General features: G+C 43.5%; 1 protein-coding gene across 5 annotated transcripts in view; it reads left to right on the forward strand.

The window, feature by feature from the left end:
* Positions 1 to 20,896, forward strand: part of cntn2 (contactin 2) — a 126,639-nt gene that overhangs the window by 21,354 nt on the left and 84,389 nt on the right. For all 5 annotated transcript variants that reach the window (XM_061784534.1, XM_061784533.1, XM_061784529.1 and 2 more), the window contains exon 3: positions 8,342 to 8,483. In XM_061784534.1, the coding sequence (XP_061640518.1) occupies positions 8,342 to 8,483 (142 nt within the window). The remainder of the gene's footprint in view (positions 1 to 8,341; positions 8,484 to 20,896) is intronic.

Below are 20,896 nucleotides of genomic sequence, written 5' to 3' on the forward strand. Positions count from 1 at the left end.
TTGGGGGGGGGCGGGCTAACCCCCCAGGAGATGCACAGGATGTGAGCGAATGTAGCGCGAGAGCACAACATTTTATAAACAGGTAATGAAGACAGAGAAATTGATTTTTATGTTTTGGGGCAGATTTTAAAACAATACATTACTCGGTAAATGTCCAAAGTCCGGTTGCGTCAGGAAGGGCATCCGGCTTAAAACTTTGCCAAACAAATATGAGCGTTCATCCAAAGAATTCCATACCGGATTGGTCGTGGCCCGGGTTAACAACGTCCGCCACCGGCGGCGTCAACCTGCAGGGCGCCATTGGAAATTCAGCTACTGTGGGTCGAAGTCGAAGAAGAGGTGGAAAGCGGGTTCTTCGGCAGAAAGAGAAGAGGAAAGCACAGAGCCTAGAACTGAATGTGGGGACTTTGAATATTGGGACTATGACAGGAAAATCTCGGGAGTTGGTTGACATGATGATTAGGAGAAAGGTTGATATATTGTGTGTCCAGGAGACCAGGTGGACAGGCATTAAGGCGAGACGTTTAGGGGCAGGGTTTAAATTATTTTACCATGGTGTGGATGGGAAGAGAAATGGAGTCTGGGTTATTTTAAAAGAAGAGTTGGCTAAGAATGTCTTGGAGGTGAAAAGAGTATCAGATCGAGTGATGAGGCTGAAATTTGAAATTGAGGGCGTTATGTATAATGTGATGAGTGGCTATGCCCCACAGGTAGGATGTGACCTAGAGAAATTCTGGAAGGAGCTAGACTAAGTAGTTTTGAGCATCCCAGACAGAGAGAGAGTCGTGATTGGTGCAGATTGTAATGGACATGTTGGTGAAGGAAATAGGGGTGATGAAGCAGTGATGGATAAGTACGGCATCCAGGAAATGAACTTGGAGGGAGAGATGGTGGGAGACTTTGCAAAAAGGATGCAAATGGCTGTAGTGAACACTTTTTTCCAGAAGAGGGAGGAACATAGGGTGACCTACAAGAGCGGCGGTAGAAGCACGCAGGTGGATTAGATCTTGTACAGACGATGTAATCTGAAGGAGGTTACCGACTGTAAGGTGGTGGGAGGGGAGAGTGTGGCTAGACAGCATAGGGTGGTGGTGTGTAGGATGACTGGTGGTGGGGAGGAAGATTAGGAACATAAAGGCAGAGCAGAGATCCATGTGGTGGAAGCTGAGACAGGACAAGTGTTGTGCAGCTTTTCGGGAAGAGGTGAGACAGGCTCTCGGTGGATGGGAGGAGCTTCCAGAAGACTGGACCACTGCAGCCAAGGTGACCAGAGAGGCAGGCAGGAGAGTACTTGGTGTATCTTCTGGCAGGAAAGGAGAGAAGGAGACTTGGTGGTGGAACCTCACAGTACAGGAAATCATACAAGGAAAAAGGTTAGCTAAGAAGAAGTAGGACACTGAGAGGACCGAGGGGAGGCAAAAGGAATACATTGAGATGCGACACAGGGCAAAGGTAGAGGTGGCAAAGGCCAAACAAGAGGCATATGATGACATGTATGGCAGGTTGGACACTAAAGAAGGGGAAAAGGATCTACACAGGTTGGCCAGACAGAGGGATAGAGATGGGAAGGATGTGCAGCAGGTTAGCGTGATTTAAGGATAGAGATGAAAATATGTTGACTGGTGCCAGCAGTGTGCTAGCTAGATGGAAAGAATACGTTGAGGAGTTGATGAATGAGGAAAATGAGAGAGAAGGAAGAGTAGAAGAGGCAAGTGTGGTGGACCAGGAAGTGGCAATGATTAGTAAGGGGGAAGTTAGAAGGGCATTAAAGAGGATGAAAAATGGAAAGGCAGTCGGTCCTGATGACATTCCTGAGGAGGTATGGAAGAATTTAGGAGAGGTGGCTGTGGAGTTTTTGACCAGCTTGTTCAATAGAATTCTAGCGTGTGAGAAGATGCTTGAGGAATGGAGTAAAAGTGTGCTGGTGCCCATTTTTAAGAACAAGGGTGATGTGCAGAGCTGTGGGAACTATTGAGGAATAAAGTTGATGAGCCACGCAATGAAGTTATGGGAAAGAGTAGTGGAGGCTAGACTCAGGACAGAAGTGAGTATTTGCAAGCAACAGTATGGTTTCATGCCTAGAAAGAGTACCACAGATGCATTATTTGTCTTGAGGATGTTGATGGAAAAGTACAGAGAAGGTCAGAAGGAGGTACATTGTGTCTTTGTAGATCTAGAGAAAGCCTATGACAGAGTACCCAGAGAGGAACTGTGGTACTGCATGCGGAAGTCTGGAGTGGCAGAGAAGTATGTTAGAATAATACAGGACATGTACGAGGACAGCAGAACAGCGGTGAGGTGAGCTGTAGGTGTCACAGACGAATTTAAGGTGGAGGTGGGACTGCATCAGGGATCAGCCCTGAGCCCATTCCTGTTTGCAGTGGTGATGGATAGGCTGACAGATGAGGTTAGACTGGAATCCCCGTGGACCATGATGTTTGCAGATAACATTTTGATTTGCAGTGAAAGCAGGGAGCAGGTGGAGGAACAGTTAGAAAGATGGAGGCATGCACTGGAAAGCAGAGGAATGAAGATTAGCCGAAGTAAGAGAGAATATATGTGCATGAATGAGAGGGGTGGTGGGGGAAGAGTGAGGCTACAGGGAGAAGAGATAGGAAGGGTGGAGGACTTTAAATACTTGAGGTCAACCGTCCAGAGCAATGGTGAGTGTGGTCAGGAAGTGAAGCAGCTTGGAACGGGTGGAGGAAGGTGTCAGGTGTGTTATGTGACAGAAGAGTCTCTCCTCGGATGAAGGGCAAAGTTTATAAAACAGTGATGAGGCCAGCCATGATGTACGGATTAGAGACAGCGGCACTGAAGAGACAACAGGAAGCAGAGCTGGAGGTGGCGGAAATTAAGATGTTGAGGTTCGCTCTCGGAGTGACCAGGTTGGATAAAATTAGAAATGAGCTCATCAGAGGGACAGCCAAGGTTCGATGTTTTGAAGACAAAGTTAGAGAGAGCAGACTTCAATGGTTTCGACACATCCAGAGGAGAAATAGTGAGTATATTGGTCGAAGGATGATGAGGATGGAGCTGCCAGGCAAGAGAGCTAGAGGAAGACCAAAGAGAAGGTTGATGGATGTCGTGAGGGAAGACATGAGGGCAGTTGGTGTTTGAGAGGCGAATGCTGGAGATAGGCTTACATGAAAAAGGATGACGTGTTGTGGCGACCCCTAAAGGGACAAGCCGAAAGGAAAAGAAGACACAAAAACAGAACTATATTTACAGCATTAACCACAAAAAAGAAAAAATATGTATAAATTGTTACAGTTTATGCAAAACTGTATGCAAAAAAGGTCGCAGTGTTGTCACAGTCAGCCAAGCGCATTTCATTCAATCAACAAAGGTTACAGAGAATAATTTCCCTCCGAAGAGTTGATGTAATCAAAATCAAATTAAAAGCTGCAATCCCCTGCTGCTTTGAGGGTGGAAGTATCAATGAATGCCGTCTGTTTTTAAGGGTGGCAAATCGGTCTATCCCTCTGTTGTGACTCAGATGCTGAAGTATCTTTTTTAATTGACATTATGGCAAGACTGTGAATTTTTCCCCTTCAAGATTCATTAAAACACAATTAATGATTGGCCCATGATATGACTTTTACTCACAACACAATAACTGCTCCCAGATACTTTTGAAGTTGCAGACATTATATTTTGGGTGCATATGTAAAATGGTTGGAAAAAAATATTACTCAATTATGCCTGTGAATATTCTCATTCATCCAGGTCATTTCATTGTCAGGGCATTGAATCGATCGCAACTTGACTGTTTTGTTTGTCGTAGAAGACGTTTCGCCTCTCATCCGAGCAGGCTTCATCAGTTCATGCAGCAAGTCTTAGTTAAGACACACTACCCAGTGTTTGTGTGGAAAACTCAACTGTTTATGCTCCAACTTAGAGGCATGGCCCACACCACGTATGGAATCATTCTTTTGAAAGCAAAAAATGGAGAGAGCCGTTAAGCCGCCTGGACAAGACGCCATTGTCTGTGCACCAGAGTCATTGGGTGGAAGCTCCGTAATTGATCTTCCATTGAGTTGTAAAGTGGCTGTGGAGTTACCTGAAGATCAAGGAGGATGAACTGTATGTTGTGTGGAGAATTAGTTAGTTTCTTTGGAATAGACGAAAGGGCGGCATTGTTAAGTAGGAGACAGGTGATGTTTTAACCCCCTTCCTCTGTTAAGCGATGTTTTTTTCATCTTTGTGTATTTGGCCCATTTCACCCCTGTCCAGAATATATACTTTTTTGTCCTCAAAGAGTGCAGTTTCTTTTGGAGATGCAGGTAGACAGCTGAGTCTTGACCTGAGGAGTTTGCCCGTCAGTGTTGTGCCATGCATCAGCTCAGTGATTGCTTGGTTTCCCCAATGTATCTGTGTCCGCACTGCAACTTGACCGCATACACCAGATGGCTTTTCTGTGTGTGTGGTGTCAGGTCTTTGGGGTGTATCAACCTTTGTCTCAGGGTGTTACCAGGTCTGAAGTGTACCGGAATATTGTTTTGGTTGAAATTCCTTCTGAGTTTCTCAGACAGACCTGATACACACGGAATGACAATACTGTTGCATCTGTCACTCTTTTCTTTCTCATCCACCTTGCACCTGTCCCTTCTGGAATTGGATGCACTTTTCACAAATGACCAGCTGGCGTAAGCGCAGATTTGGAGGGCCTCCCTAACGTGTCTGTGGTCTTTCTCATTGGCCTGTGGACTGGTTGGAACGTTATCAGCTTTGTGTTGTAAGGTACGGTTAACGCCCAGTTTGTGCTCCAGAGGGTAGTGGTTTCAAAAAGTAAATATTGGTGAGTGTGTGTGGGTTTTCTGTAAACCCCAACATGGGGGTACCCGTCGTCCCCAATGTGGACATCACAGTCCAAAAAAGACAACTTATTGTCTTTGACATCCTGACGTGTGAACTTGATGTTATTGTCTACTGAGTTAATGTGCTCGGTTAAGGCTGAAGCCCCCCTAAAATAGGCCTGATGACGCCAATGATAGGGTGAGAAGTTTGTTCATCCGTGAGGACTTCAGAGTCGAGCCGCTTTTCCTCCGCATTCAGAGGAGCCAGATGAGGTGGTTTGGGCATCAGTTTGGGATTTCTCCTGGACGCCTCCCTGGTGAGGTGTTCAGGGCATGTCCTACCGGGAGGAGGCCCGGGGAAAGACCCAGGACACACGGAGGGACTATGTATTTCGGCTGGCCTGGGAACACCTCAGGATGCCCTCGGAGGAGCTGGACAAATCACTGGGGAGAGGGAAGTCGGGTCTTCTCTGCCCAGGCATCAACAGTTGTAGTAGGCAGTTTTATGGAGATCAACATTTTAGCTTTTATTTTTAAATGATAAACACGAGCATCAAAACCTTTGGGATAAAGTTTTAAGGACTGATGAGACAAAGATTAACATTAGGAAAGTTGTAAAGGCTAAAGGCTAAACCCCAACATATAGTCCCCTCTAAAGGTATCGTAACGGCAAGGTCAATTCCTTTGTTTTTGTTGTATACTGAAGACATTTGGATTTCAGATCAAAAGATGAATATGATACAAAATTTCAGAATTCCAGCTTTTATTTCATGGTACATCTTGATGTGTTGAACAACTCAGGACAGAGGACCTTTTTGTTTGAAGAAACGCACTTTTCAAGTGAGCAAAATTGTTGGAACAGACATTATTAAAATAACTTACAGTGAATAACATTTAATATTTGGTGGCATAACCTTTTCTTGCAATAACTGTGTCAAGCCTGCGACCCATTGACTTGACCAGACTGTTGCATTCTTCATTTGAAATGCTTTTCCAGGCCTTTACTTCAGCCTCTTTCAGTGTGTTTCTGGGAGTTTCTCCCTTCAGTTTCCTCTTCAGGAGGTAAAATGCGTGCTCTATTGGGTTAAGGTCCGGTGATTGACTTGGCCAGTCTAAGACCTTCCACTTTTTCCCCCTGATGAAGTCCTTTGTTGTGTTTGCAGAATGTTTTGGGTCATTGTCTTGTTGCATGATGAAGTTTCTCCTGATTAGCTTGGATACATTTTTCTGTAAATTGCTAGACAAAATGATTTTGTAAACTTCAGAATTTATTCTGATGCTACCATCACACATTACATTTTACATGATCAATAAAGACTAGTGAGCCCGTTCCAGAAGCAGCCATGCAAGCCCAAGCCATGACATTACCTACACCATGCTTCACAGATGAGCTTTTGTGTTTTGGATCATAAGCAGATCCTTTCTTTGTCTGTACTTTGGCCTTTCCATCACTTTGGTAGAGGTTAATTTTGGTCTCATCAGTCCATAAAACTTAGTTCCAAGACTTTTGTGGCTCACCTCTCTACTTCTTTGCAAAATCCAATCTGGCCTTCCGATTTTTTTTGCTGATGAGTGGTTTGCATCTTTTGGTATGACCTATATATTTTTTTCTCTCAAAGTTTTCTTCGAACACTGGATTGTGATACCTTCACCCCTGCCACGTGGAGGTTGGCAGGGATGTCACTGACTGTTGTCTTTTGGTGTTTCTTCACAGCTCTCACAATGTTTCTGTCATCAACTGCTGTTGATACCCTTGGCCGACCAGTTCGATGTCTGTTGCTCAGTACACCAGTAGTTTCTTTGTTTTTTCAGGACATTCTAAATCGTTGTATAGGCTATGCTCAATGTTTGTGCAATAGCGCTGATTGATTTTCCCTCTTCTCTCAGCTTCAAAATGGTTTGCTTTTCTCCCATAGACAGCTCTCTGGTCTTCATGTTTGCTTTAACAGCACATGCAGTTTTCACAGGTGAAACCCAACACCAAAAACAAGCTCTATCTAGTGTTTAAGCAATCAATCTATAAGGCAACACCTGAGAAACTACAAAAGACCCATCAGTCACATGTTGCAATACTTTTGCAAACTTGAAAAGTGGATGGCTTCAAACAAAAGGTGCTCTGTCCTGAGTTGTTTAACACATCCATCCATCCATTTTCAACACCGCTTATCCTGGTTAGGGTCGCGGGACGCTGGAGCTGACTTCGGGCAAAAGGCGGACTACATCCTGAACTGGTTGCCAGTCAGTCGCAGGGCACATATAGACACAGACAACCATTCGCACTCACATTCACACCGTCACTGAGTGGGAACTGAACCCACGCTGCCTGCACCAAAGTCAGGCGAGTGTACCACTACACCATCGGTGACCTTGTTTAACACATCTAGATGTAAATACCATGAAATAAAAGCTGGAATTCTGAACTTGTCTCATTCATCTTTTTACATGAAACCCAAATGTCTTCAGTATTCAGCAAAAACAAAGGAATTGACCTTGCCGTTCCAATACTTTTGGGGGGGACTGAAGAAGCTTTGAAACTCAGGGGTACCTCCTTTGATGGCATGGGCCTGCCTGGCTTCTTCTGGGATTGAATAATTAATTTTCATTGATGTAACACATGATGGAAGCAGAAAAATTAACTCAGAGGTCTACAGAAAAAAAGATGTGTCAATTAAAAGAACAATGCAACCAAACTGATTGGGAGATCAATCATCATGCATCAGGCCACACGCTCTCAATTCAACAAATGACTTAATCGTGGGCAAGAAGTAGACTATTTTAGACTGGTCAAGTCAATCTCCAGACATAAACTGTATAGAGCATGCTAAACAGTTAACTAAAAGGAGTAACCCCATAACAAACAATGGAAGGAGGCTGCTGTGAAACCCTGGAAAGGCATCACAAAAGAAGAATGCAAAGGTTTGTGATGTCAGTGGGTCACAGGTTTGATGTTGTTAAATATATTCTAGAAGTTATCATTTATTTGCTTAGCTTGCATTAGTATTATGGACGATTTTAGATGTCTCGCCTTCGAAAAGATGACTCAGCATCATCCGATGGAAGGGCGCCTGGACCAAGGACGTGATCGGATGTGGTCGGGTCGGGACAAGTGTTGGTCCAATATTTTGTGTTGTGTCTTATTGCTTAGAATACTATGTCTGGGAAAAACCCTCTTATTATCAAATATTATGTGTCGTGTCTTATTGTTTAGAATACTATGTCTGGGAAAAACCCTCTTATTATCAAATATTTTGTGTTGTGTCTTATTGCTTATGAACATTACTCCAAAACAAAGGAATTGCAGGTAAATATTATATTTTATTCACTAAAATGTTTTCTTGTACTTTTGCTCACCTAAACCTTTTGAGATTCCCTGCAAAAAATGCTTCCCTTCTACATTGCATATATGATCCAAATGTAAATATCTGGCAATAAAAGATGAAATGTTCTAGTAGGCCTAATCCTCATATATTTAACAATATTTTATAACTTCTTTTAACCTGTGGTGTGCTTTTTTATTTTTTTTATTGATTTTTTTTTTTCAGGTGGAGATGTGTGTGTCTCTGGTCATGATAGTGGGCCAGTCTTTGAAGAAAAGCCAAACAATTTAATTTACCCGGAAGGCCTGAGCGAAGGGAAGGTAGTTCTCAGCTGTCAGGCCAGGGCAAGTCCAGCTGCTTCCTACAGGTGGGTAGGTCTAATACTGCTAAAGGCTAGCCGACAAATTGTATTGGTATTGACCCATTTCCTGGAGCCTTAATGACAGATTTACTGTACAGGGTGTCCTTGCTTTACGACAGAGTTTCGTTCCCAAGACGACAATGTAACATGATTTTGTTCTTAAGTTGGAACACCTGTAGTCCAGACCTGGGGACTCACTTAGAAAACAGTCCGCAGGATTCTTACTGAAAGTCTGAAGTTCCTACAGAAAACATTTACTCTGACTTGACAGTAGATGTCCCAAAAAGAATTGTGGCCCATCAACAGAGTGTTGATGGGGGCAGGGGCACACCCGGGCTTAATTGCAGTCAGCATACAACCATTCGAATTCCTCTCATGACCCCTGGGAAAAATTAATTGGCCATCCCTGTAATGTCATCCCTATCACTAACCTACTGTAATGCCTATGCAGTGGGCAAGTGATAATTACAGTAAATATTTACTGTGTCCAAAAAAACGCCACTTCCAGGTCATAAATACAAAATTATTCATTACCTTCCCTCCTATAGTTTGCTTGAAAACTTAAAAGGGATCAAATCTCGCATTTACGTATTATTACGGACATCTTGGAATAATATATGTCGTAAGGCTGAGCAATTGATCAATTTAATTGAAAAATATTTGTTTTCGGGTCACAAATGTTTTTTATTTTATTTTTATTTTTTATTTTTTAAATCATTTGTTCCCCTTTAACAGCTTCCATAGCCTGATGATGCACACTGTTTATGTTGAAGACACGGCGGAGAACAGACTGGAACTAGTTTACGCAAGGGGCACTGTTTCATCAGTCATTTTTAATTGGTTTGGTTTGCAACATTAGACAATGAGCAACAAACAGTGCACTGCATAGTAGCTTGTAATAAAAGACTGCTGAAACCAAAGTGAGTAGCATGGAGGGGAAAACTCCTGCTAATAAAAAGCCAATTTATTCTAATAGTTTCACAGTGGGCGGCACGGTGGCCGACTGGTTAGAGCGTCAGCCTCACAGTTCTGAGGTGCGGGGTTCAATCCCCGTCCCCGCCTGTGTGGAGTTTGCATGTTCTCCCCGTGCCTGCGTGGGTTTTCTCCGGGCACTCCGGTTTCCTCCCACATCCCAAAAACATGCATTAATTGGAGACTCTAAATTGCCCGTAGGCATGACTGTGAGTGCGAATGGTTGTTTGTTTCGATGTGCCCTGCGATTGGCTGGTAACCAGTTCAGGGTGTACCCCGCCTCCTGCCCGATGACAGCTGGGATAGGCTCCAGCACGCCCGCGACCCTAGTGAGGAGAAGCGGCTCAGAAAATGGATGGATGGATAGTTTCACAGTGTTACTTATAACAAGAAAAAAAGCCGTGTGAAAGGCAATCAGAGACATTTTTCTGTGCAAAACCAGTCATTTATTCACACACTGTTCCACTTCAATGGTGGTTATAGCGGTTGTGATGAATTACATATGATCTGCTTATTCCGGCAAGTTACAGTGTATCGCTTTTTACCCGACTACTTCCTTGTGGTGTGACTTAACAAAAAGAGCATCCAGACGTTAACCAAATATTACAACAGCATGAAATAGACTTCTGACAGCTGAATAATATAGGCTAAAAATACCTCTCTATCCCGAAGTGGCCCATCAAAGAGGGTTTTAATTGTAGGGGTAACATTGGTCTTCATTGAGCCGTCACCTTATCATGGTGGAGGAGTTTGTATGTCCCAATGATCCTACGAGCTCAGTTGTCTGGGGCTTTATGCCCCTGGTAGAATCACCCACGGCAAACAGGTCCTTGGTCAGGGACCAGACAAAGCACGCCTCAAAGAACCAGGGGGCCTGGCCGGGCACAGCCTGAAGAGACATTGTGGTGGTTCCCTCTTCATATGGGCTCACCACCTGTGGGAGGGCCGAAGAGGGTTTGGTGCAATGTGAGCTGGGCTGTGGTCTAAGTCGGGAACCTTGGCAATATGACCCCCGGCTAAAGAAGCTAGCTCTAGGAATGTGGAATGTCGAGAAACCGTAATTTCTCGTGTATAATGTGCATTTTTTCCCCCCAAAAAATGTTAAAAGTCAAAAGTGCCCATTAAACCTAGGTATAGGGGAAAATGGAAAAAAAAAACTTTCACATTTTATAAATGTATGCCGCCACCTAGAGGTTATGAGAAAGGTGTACACTTTCATTGTAATATGCCAAAGCCACCTAGAGGTTATGAAAAAGTTGTAGCCTACACTTTCATTCCAATATGACAGGGGTACATATGACTGCATATACAGTGGGTACGGAAAGTATATTGCAGCCATTTGCTAAAATCATTTAAGCTTTCCCCCCTCATTAATGTACACACAGCACCCCATATTGCAAAAAAAAAAAACTGAATTGTTGAAATTTTTGCAAATTTATTAAAAAGGAAAAACTGAAATATCACACAGCCATAAGTATTCAGACCCTTTGCTCAGTATTTAGTAGAAGCACCCTTTTGAGCTAATACAGCCATGAGTCTTTTTGAGAATGATGATCTTTTTGAGTTTTTCACACCTGGATTTGGGGATCCTCTGCCATTCCTCCTTGCACATCCTCTCCAGTTCTTTCCGGTTGGATGGTGAACGTTGGTGGACAGCCATTTTCAGGTCGCTCCAAAGACGCTCAATTGGGTTTAAGTCAGGGCTCTGGCTGGGCCATTCAAGAACAGTCACAGAGTTGAAGCCACTCCTTCGTTATGACCTTCTTGGTGGAAGGTGAACCTTCCGCCCAGTCTGAGGTCCTGAGCACTCTGGAGAAGGTTTTCGTCCATGATATCCCTGTACTTGGCCGCATTCATCTTTCCTTCGATTGCAACCAGTCGTCCTGTCCCTGCAGCTGTAAAACACCCCCACAGCATGATGCTCCCACCACCATGCTTCACTGTTGGGCCTGTATTGTACAGGTGATGAGCAGTGCCTGGTTTTCTCTACACAGAATTAAGACCAAAAAGTTATATCTTGGTCTCATCAGACCAGAGAATCTTATTTCTTACCATCTTGGAGTCCTTAAGGTGTTTTTTTTTTAGCAAACTCCAGACGGGCTTTCATGTGTCTTGCACTAAGGAGAGGCTTCCTTTGGGCCACTCTGCCATAAAGCCCTGACTGGTGGAGGGCTGCAGTGATGGTTGACTTTCTATAACTTTCTCCCATCTCCCGACTGCATCTCTGGAACTCAGTCACAGTGATCTTCGGGTTCTTCTTTACCTCTCTCACCAAGGCTCTTCTCCCCCGATTGCTCAGTTTGGCCGGATGACCAGCTCTAGGAAGGGTTCTGGTCATCCCAAACGTCTTCCATTTAAGGATTATGGAGGCCACTGTGCTCTTAGGAACCTTAAGTGCAGCAGAATATTTTTTTGTAACCTTGGCCAGATCTGTTCCTTGCCACAATTCTGTCTCTGAGCTCTTCAGGCAGTTCCTTTGACCTCATGATTCTCATTTGCTCTGACATGCACTGTGAGCTGTTAGGTCTTACATAGACAGGTGTGTGGCTTCAATCAGTATAGTCAAACACAGCTGGACTCCGATGAAGGTGTAGAACCATCTCAAGGATGATCAGAAGAAATGGACAGCCCCTGAGTTAAATATATCAGTGTCACAGCAAAGGGTCTGAATACTTAAGGTAATATTTATGAAATTTTAGTTTTTCTTTTTTAATACATTTGCAAAAAATTCAACAATTGCGTTTTTTTTCTGTCAATATGGGGTGTTGTATGTACATTAAAGAGGGGGGAAAATGAACTTAAATGATTTTAGCAAATGGCTGCAACATAACAAAGAGTGAAAAATTCAAGGGGGTCTGAATACTTTCCCTCTCCACTGCATGTACAGTTGTGCTCATAAGTTTACATACCCTGGCATAATTTGTGAAATGTTTTTATTTCTTTATTTTTTTTTAAATACAACTGATGACTTAATAACCATCATTACTTTCTTTATGGTTTTGTTTAATGATAATGCTTTTCTGAAATGCTTGACAGTTTAATTTGAAACTCATTAACATAAAATTAAATGTGTTTCGCCTGGACCTTCATGTTTTCTTTAAAGAATTGTATACATCTTACAAATTCTGCCTGTGTAATCAAACATATGAGCACAGCTGTGTGTTTTCTCATTTACTAAATACAAGTAGGGGTGTGAATTTCAAAATAAGAGCAAGTAAATAAAAATAAAGTATTTCGTGTTCAAATAAAGTGCTTAACTTCAGAATAATTATTTGAAAAAAACGAACAAAATACAGATAATACTTCGTTTTGCTCATATGGGTTGAAGCAAAATCATGTATTGTAAAAATGCATTATACATAGGTAATAGGGTTTTCCAGAATTTTGAGGTCTAATTTTGAGGGGTGCGTATTACACATGAGAAATTATGGTCGTCTGGCTCTCCTCAACACACAGCTTAGGCTCCAGTAAGATTCTTCTTGAGAGGGATTGGACTCTCTTCCACTCTGGAGTTGCCCCCGGTGAGCCATGGGTAATAAGTATGCCCACACCTGTTCGGTGTCTGTGCATTGGGGTGCACCCCAGTCTTCATCCACATCTCCTGGTGTTGAAAGCAGGTCCATCTCTTGGTATCATGGTCAGTTGCAAGTAGAGGAACAGAGTTGAATGCCTTGTCTAAGGAGATGGAAGAGAAAAAAAGGAGAAACAATAACCAGCACCGCAGCATTTGTTTCAGAGGACAACTTGTAACGATAATTGGAAGTAGCTTGTTATTACCTGTTTTACCCTCCCCATTTGTGAGCATCTGAGGTGAGGTGGAAACTGCGCTTGCTTGTGCTGGTCCCTGTCAAACAGAACATATGTTTTGCTTATCCTTGAAACAGCAATGTGACATGACACTGATGGCTAAACACGCGATGGACAAACACCTGAAACCGCCTCAGGTGGTTGCAACATCCCGGAGTTAGCATGACACAGACTCTCCCAAGAAAGAAAATTTTTCCAGACATCGATGAAAAAATACAATGTTATTCACCACCAAGCATATCTTACACTGTCACATTTAAACTGTAAATGAACACACAAATATAATATTGATGTTGACATTTTTTTATTGGCCTTTAATATAAAATATAATAAGAAAAAACTTTTGAAGTACATAATGTGTACATTTTCACTCTACTGTCTCTCCTTCTCTCTTGATTCCCCTTCAGTGGCAGCTCTTTGATTTGACTTGATTTTATTAGTTGATAGCACAAAAAAGAGCACATTAGCACTTCCCAACATAGAGTCAAGAATCATCAAGGATAAAAACAAAATAAAGCCTGAGGGCTTAAAGCTATTTACAGAAGTACATATTAGTCATCACATGCTCCTTTTACTTTTAAGGTGCATAAACCTAAAAAACAGGGTAATGGTAGCAGCAGGGCAATCAAGCCAAATATATTAAGATCAGTCAAAATTACAATTACAATCATCCATCCATCCATTTTCTGAGCCGCTTCTCCTCACTAGGGTCGCGGGCGTGCTGGAGCCTATCCCAGCTGTCATCGGGCAGGAGGCGGGGTACACCCTGAACTGGTTGCCAGCCAATCGCAGGGCACATAGGAACAAACAACCATTTGCACTCACAGTCATGCCTACGGGCAATTTAGAGTCTCCAATTACACAATTACAATCATTAAAACAAAAATATGACTAAAACTGAGTAAATTAAGAGTTTTTTTGTAGTCACTTTTAAGCGCTCTTTTTAAGATAGTTAAGGAATCACTTGTTTTTATATCCTTTGACAAGTTTTTCCATTGCACTGCTGCACTTTCAACCATAAACCACTCCCATTCATTCAAATGAAAAGGTAGCTCTTTAAAACCTCCTTCCCAAAACACACCAAAAATGCAAAGCACATGATTGTAAATTTAAGTAAATCTAATTGCAAAGCACAAGACACAAAGAATATGAGCATTTAATCACACAATTTTAATCACTGCCCCATTCATTCACATTCAATGCCATCTATCCATTTTATGCCGCTTATTCGGGGTCGGGTTACGGGGGAAGCAGCTTAAACAGGGACGCACAGACTTCTCTCCCCCGAGACACTTTGTCCAGTTCTTCCAGGGGAATCCCGAGGCATTCTCAGTCCAGCTGAGAGTCATAGTCTCTCCAGCGTGTCCTGGGTCGTCCCGGAAACACCTCACCAGGAGGCGTCCAGGGGGCATCCTTACCAGATGCTCAAGCCTCACCCCCACCTCATCTGGCTCCTCTCGATGCGGAGAAGCAGCGGCTCGACTCTGAGTCCCTCCCGGAGAGTCCGGACATCCTGTGGAGGAACCTCATCTTGTGTCCGCGATCTTGTTCTTTCGGTCACGACCCCACAGCTCTTGAGCATAGGTGATGCTAGGAATATAGATCAACCAGCAAATCGAGAGCTTTGCCATCTGGCTCAGCTTCTTCTTCACCACGACAGACTGGTACAGAGTTCGCATCACTGCAGATGCTGCACCGACCTTCCTGTCAATCTCCCGCTCCATTCTTCCCTCACTCATGAACAAGACCCCGAGATACTTGAACTCCTCCACTGGGGGCAGGATCTCTTTCTCAACCCATACAGAGCACTCCGCCCTTTTCCGACTAAGGACCATGGCCTCAGATTTTCCTCATTTTCATCCCAACTGCTTCACACTCGGCTGCAAACCGCTTCAGTGAGAGTTGAAGATTGAGGTTTGATGTAGTCAAGAGAACCAGATCATCTGCAGAGATGCAATGCTGAGGTCACCAAACCAGAATCCATCAACACCTCTGCTGCGCCTAGAAATTCTGTCCATAAAGGTATCCAACCATCCATTTTCCGTACCGCTTATCCTCACTAGGGTGGCGGCCGTACTGGAGCCTACCCCAGCTGCCTGGGCAAGAGGCAGGGTACAACCTGAACTGGTCGCCAGCAAATCGCAGGGCACATATAAACAAACGACCACTGACATCAACACGTACGGGTGATTTTTGAGTCTTCAATTAACCTACTATGCATGTTTTTGGAATGGAAAATGGAGTACCCGTAGAAAACCCATGCAGCCACGGGGAGAACATGCAAACTCAACACAGGTGAGGCCGGTTTTGAGTGCAGCTATGGCGAAGTCCAACCCTCACTCAAACGAATTCAACCAACTGCCGGCATTGCTGAGCAAACTCTGAAACTGGTCATACAGGGACAAAACGGCCCATATTATGGTCTCCGGTACCCCATACTCCTGGAGTATGTGGAGTATACCCTCCACAGGACTCCCAGGGGAACACGGTCGGACGCCTTCTCCACGTCTAAAAAGGACATGTAGACTGGTTGGGCGAACTCCCATGCATTCTTGAGGGCCCTGCTGAGGGTGAAGAGCTGGTCCACTGTTCCACGGCCTGGACGAAAACCACACTGCTCCTCTTGATTCTGAGAATCGACTTCCCGATTGACCCTCCTCTCCAGAGACGGGGGACGACCAAGGACACGCTGGAGAGACTACGTCTCTCGGCTGGCTGGGAACGCCTCAGGATTCCCCTGGAAAAGCTGGTAGAAGTGGCTGGAGAGAGAGAAGTCTGGGCTTCCCAACTTAAGATGCTGCCCCTGCCACCCAATCTCAGATGGATTTAAAAAAAGACTATTCAAGTAACAAGTTTTTTTCTTATGTTTTTGAGATTGTAAGGTGAAAACTGCAACTGGCTATTAGTTTGGACTGAATGGGTTGCAACAATGGGGAAAAATGTTGGGAAAAAAAAGGAACTTTGAACTAGTTCACGTAGAAAACACTTCTGGTTTATCATCATCAGAGAATTTGTGGACTCTTGGAATCTCAAAACTGCACGCGCACTCACACTCTCTCTCTCACACACACACACAAAGACACACACATACATAAAGACACGCGCACAAAGATTTGCTAACGATTTACATACATATGCTCAACTATTTATCGTAACTATACATGAAGAAGTAGTTGCCGAATGATCAACCTTCCCTTTGGTCGTCCTCTAGCTCTCTTGCCTGACAGTGCCATCCTCATCATCCTTCGACCAATATACTCACCATCTTTCCTCTGGGCATGTCCAAACCATCGAAGTCTGCTGTCCTTAACTTTGTCTCCAAAACATTTACCCTTCGCTGTCCCTCTTATGAGCTTATTTTCAATCCTATTCAACCTGGTCAACTCCTAGAGAGAACCTCAACATCTTCATTTGCGCCACTCCAGCTCTGCTTCCTGTTGTTTCTTCAGTGCCATGTCTCTAATACGTACATCATGGCTGGCCTCACCACTGTCTTATGAACTTTTCTTCACTTCCTTATCACACTCCCCATTCCTCTGGAGTGTTGACCCTAAGTATTTAAAGTCCTCCACCCTCGCTGTCTCTTCTCCCTTTAGCCTCACTCTTCCCCCTCTACCCCTCTCATTCATGCACATATATTCTGTATTTGGCTAATCATCATTCCTTTCCTTCCCAGTGCATGCCGTCACCTTTCTAAATGTTCCTCCACTTTCTCCCTGCTTTCACTGCAGATCGTGTCATCTGCGAACATTATGGTCCTTGGGGATTCCAGTCTAACATCATCTCTCAGCGTATCCTTGACCTCGGCTAACAGAAAGGGCTCCCTGGTGCAGCCCCACCTTGACCTTAAACTACTCTGTCACATATACAGCACACCTCGCCACTGTTCTGCTGCCCACATTCATGTCCTGTAGTATTCTAACATACTTCTCTGCCACTCCAGACTTCCGTATGCAATATCACAGTTCCTCTCTGGGTATTCTGTCTGGCTTTTTTTTAGATCTACAAGTACACAAAGTAGTTCCTTCTGACCTTCTCTGTACTTCTCCATCAACACCCTCAAGCCAAATAATGTATCTGTGGTACTCTTCCTAGGCATGATTAAATGGAATGTATAGAATTAAACAGTCCGTACATCATGATTTAATGCAGCAATTAATTTAACTGTGGTGTTCCTTCTGGTGTACCTTCTTGGCCACAGGGAGGCAGTATAATAAAGAAGACTAGACTGCTTCTTCCACGACGACTGTAAGGGACTCAATAAGATATTGTAATTAATGTTGGGCACGGCAGTACTTTTTAGTGTAATTAATCACTAGAATCAGTTCATTAAAAAGATTTGTTCAAAAGGTGTGTTCACCGAATATTTCAGTTTTTTTGACAGACTCATTCAAGATCTTCCTCATTCAGTTAATCATTCAGCCTTTAGGTTCGCATTCATGTTCATCGAAGGACAATGCGTTGTGCTTTTCCCGCATATTGTAAACTAAGGAAGTGGGGGGGGGGATTCAGCTCAGTTACCACCTACTGTATGTCTCTCTCAGCAAGCTCTCGAACACCCAGCTTCGGTCATGACTCGTGAACATCCGTGCTCTACCTCGAGCTCAGCTACCGCACGTATCCTCCGCGTCACCGCTACATTCACTCAGGCTACTGCCGGAGACTTGTCTGCATTCCACCGCAGTGGACAGTGTCGCTGACACCAGCACCTGCATTTCCTGGTCCCCCACCCAATTTGGGTCATCTGATTTGTGTAAATCATCTGAATGTCTTGAAAAACACTCAACAGGTTTGATGTATTATTGTTATTATTATCATTATTTTTATTAATTGCAGCCCTATGGGGGGCACAAGCCACTGCAAACTGTAGGCCGGTCCCAAGCCCGGATAAATTCAGAGGGTTACATCAGGAAGGTGATCCGGCTTAAAACTTTACCAAACAAATATGAGCGTTCATCCAAAGAATTCCATACCGGTTCGGTAATGTTCGGTTAACAACGTCCACCACCGGAGCCGTTAACCTGCAGGGCGCCGGTGAAAAATCAGCTACTGTGGGTCGAAGACGAAGGAGAGGTGGAAAGCGGGTTCTTAGCTAGAAAAAGAAGAGGAAAGCTTAGCGCCTAGAACTAAATATGGGGAAGAAGAGGTGGAAAGCGGGTTCTTCGGCAGAAAGAGAAGAGGAAAACACAGAGCCTAGAACTGAATGTGGGGACTTTGAATGTTGGGACTATGATAGGAAAATCTCAGGAGTTGGTTGAACTGATGATTAGGAGAAAGGTTGCTATATTTGTGTCCAGGAGACCAGGTGGAAAGGCAGTAAGGCCAGAAGTTTAGGGTCAGGATTCAAATTATTTTATCATAGTTTAGATGGGAAGATAAATGGAGTATGGGTTATTTTAAAGGAAGCGTTAGCTAAGAATGTCTTGGAGGTAAAAATAATATCTGATTGAGTGATGAGGCTGAAACTTGAAATTGAGAGTGATATATAATATGATTAGTGGCTATGCCCCACAAGTAGGATGTGACTTAGAGGTGAAAGAGAAATTCTGGAAGGAGCTAGACAAAGTAGTTCTGAGTATCTCAGACAGAGAGAGAGTCGTGATTGGTGCAGATTGTAATGTATGTGACGGAAACAGGGGTGATGAAGAAGTGATGGATAAGTTTGGCATCCAGGAAAGAACTTGGAGGGACACATGGTGGTAGACTTTGCAAAAAGGATTGAAATAGCTCTCTTCCAGAAGAGGCAGGAATGTAGGGTGACCTCCAAGAGTGGAGGTAGAAGCATGCAGGTGGATTACATCTTGTGCAGACGATGTAATCTGAAGGAGGTTACTGACTGTATGGTAGTGGTAGGGGAGAGTGTGGCTAGACAGCATAGGATGGTGGTGTGTAAAATGACTTTGGTGGTAGGGAGGAAGATAAAGAAGACAAAGGCAGAGCAGAGAACCATGTGGTGGAAGCTGAGAAAGGAAGAGTGTTGTGTAGATTTTCGAAAACAGGTGAGACAGGCTCTCGGTGCACAGGAGGAGCTTCAAGAAGACTGGACCACTACAGCCAAGGTGATTAGAGAGACAGGCAGGAGAGTACTTGGTGTATCTTCTGGTAGGAAAGGGGAGAAGGAGGCTTGGTGGTGGAACCTCAAAGTACAGGAAATTGTACAAATTAGTAAATTAGTTTATTTATTTATTATTTTATTTATTTAACTATTTACTATTACTATTTATTTAATTAAACCTTTATTTATCCAGGTAAGGCAATTTAGAAGAGATTCTCAATTACAATGCAGACCTGGCTGCAGACAACAGAGTAAGACAAAGCAAAATTAAAGCAAATACAAATAAATAAATCAATCAAATTTAAGGCCATATCACCCAGCCATAATATGTGGTTGTGTCGAATACATGCTACATTGTAGGTTGTTGTCATTGTGTCATCAACTGTGGTATTAATTATAATAATATTGTACAACAGTGTACATTATGCTGAGTATGGATAGATACAAATGCCATATACGGTCATCTTTCTATAAAACCTGGATCTGCAATTTGACATTAGACATCTCAGAGAAGAGTCTCACTTTCACAAAAATTATCTCACTGCCAACCTCCCTTATCTAAATGTATTAATGCAGTGATCCCCAACCGTGGATAATTATAAAATTTTATTTAATGAGTCATAAAATTATTTATTTACTACAAATAATAAATTGGTCATAAAGTTTTTTATTTATTACAAATAATGTAACTTTGTGCATCTATTTATGCTAGTGAAGTACAGTGACAAGTAGAAGAAGAAGAATGATCTTTATTGTCATGAACGTGCAAGCATGCACACGAAATTTGTTCTCTGCATTTTACCCATCATAGTGAACACACAAACTTGTTAGTGGAACACACTGGAGTAGGGGGTAACTTAAGCGCCCGGGGAGCAGTTTGGGGTATGGGTGTCTTGCTCAAGGACACCATAGCCGTGAGTCTGGGAGATGTCGGGGTCTTTAACCTCAGTCCCCGCGGTGGCAGGCGACCTTAACCATTGGACCACGGCTGACCCCAGAACAATCAAATGCTCTTCCACTAGATGGCAGAAGCTACAGTTAACCTTTGTATTCATTCATACAGTACATCCATCCATTTTCCGTATTACTTATCCTCACTAGGGGGAGTGCTAGGAGCCTATTCAGCTATCTTTGGGTGAGAGGCGTGGTACACACTGAACTGGTTTCCAGCAAATCGCAGGCCACATACAGTATAAACAAACAACCATTCGCACTCACAGTCACACCTACGGGCAATTTAGAGTGTTCAATTAACCTACCATGCATGTTTTGGGATGTGGGAGGAAACCGGAGTACCCAGAGAAAACCCACGCACGCACTGGGAGAACATGCAAACTCCACACAGGCGAGGCCGGATTTTAACCCCTGTCCTCAGAACTGTGAGGCGGACGTGCTAACCAGCTGGCCACCATTCATACAATAAAAAATAGCTTTGTGTTCAACTAAACAAGCCTGGATTAAGACCGATGAGATAAGATTACTATCTCAGTATACAGTAGACACCTTTTGTGACCTTTTTGTTTGGTGGTGTGCCATGAGATTTTTCTAATGTAAAGTATGAGCCTTGGCTCAATAAAGGTTAAGA

Source organism: Phyllopteryx taeniolatus, chromosome 9 (assembly GCF_024500385.1).
Source record: "Phyllopteryx taeniolatus isolate TA_2022b chromosome 9, UOR_Ptae_1.2, whole genome shotgun sequence".
In the NCBI taxonomy this organism is placed as follows: domain Eukaryota; kingdom Metazoa; phylum Chordata; class Actinopteri; order Syngnathiformes; family Syngnathidae; genus Phyllopteryx; species Phyllopteryx taeniolatus.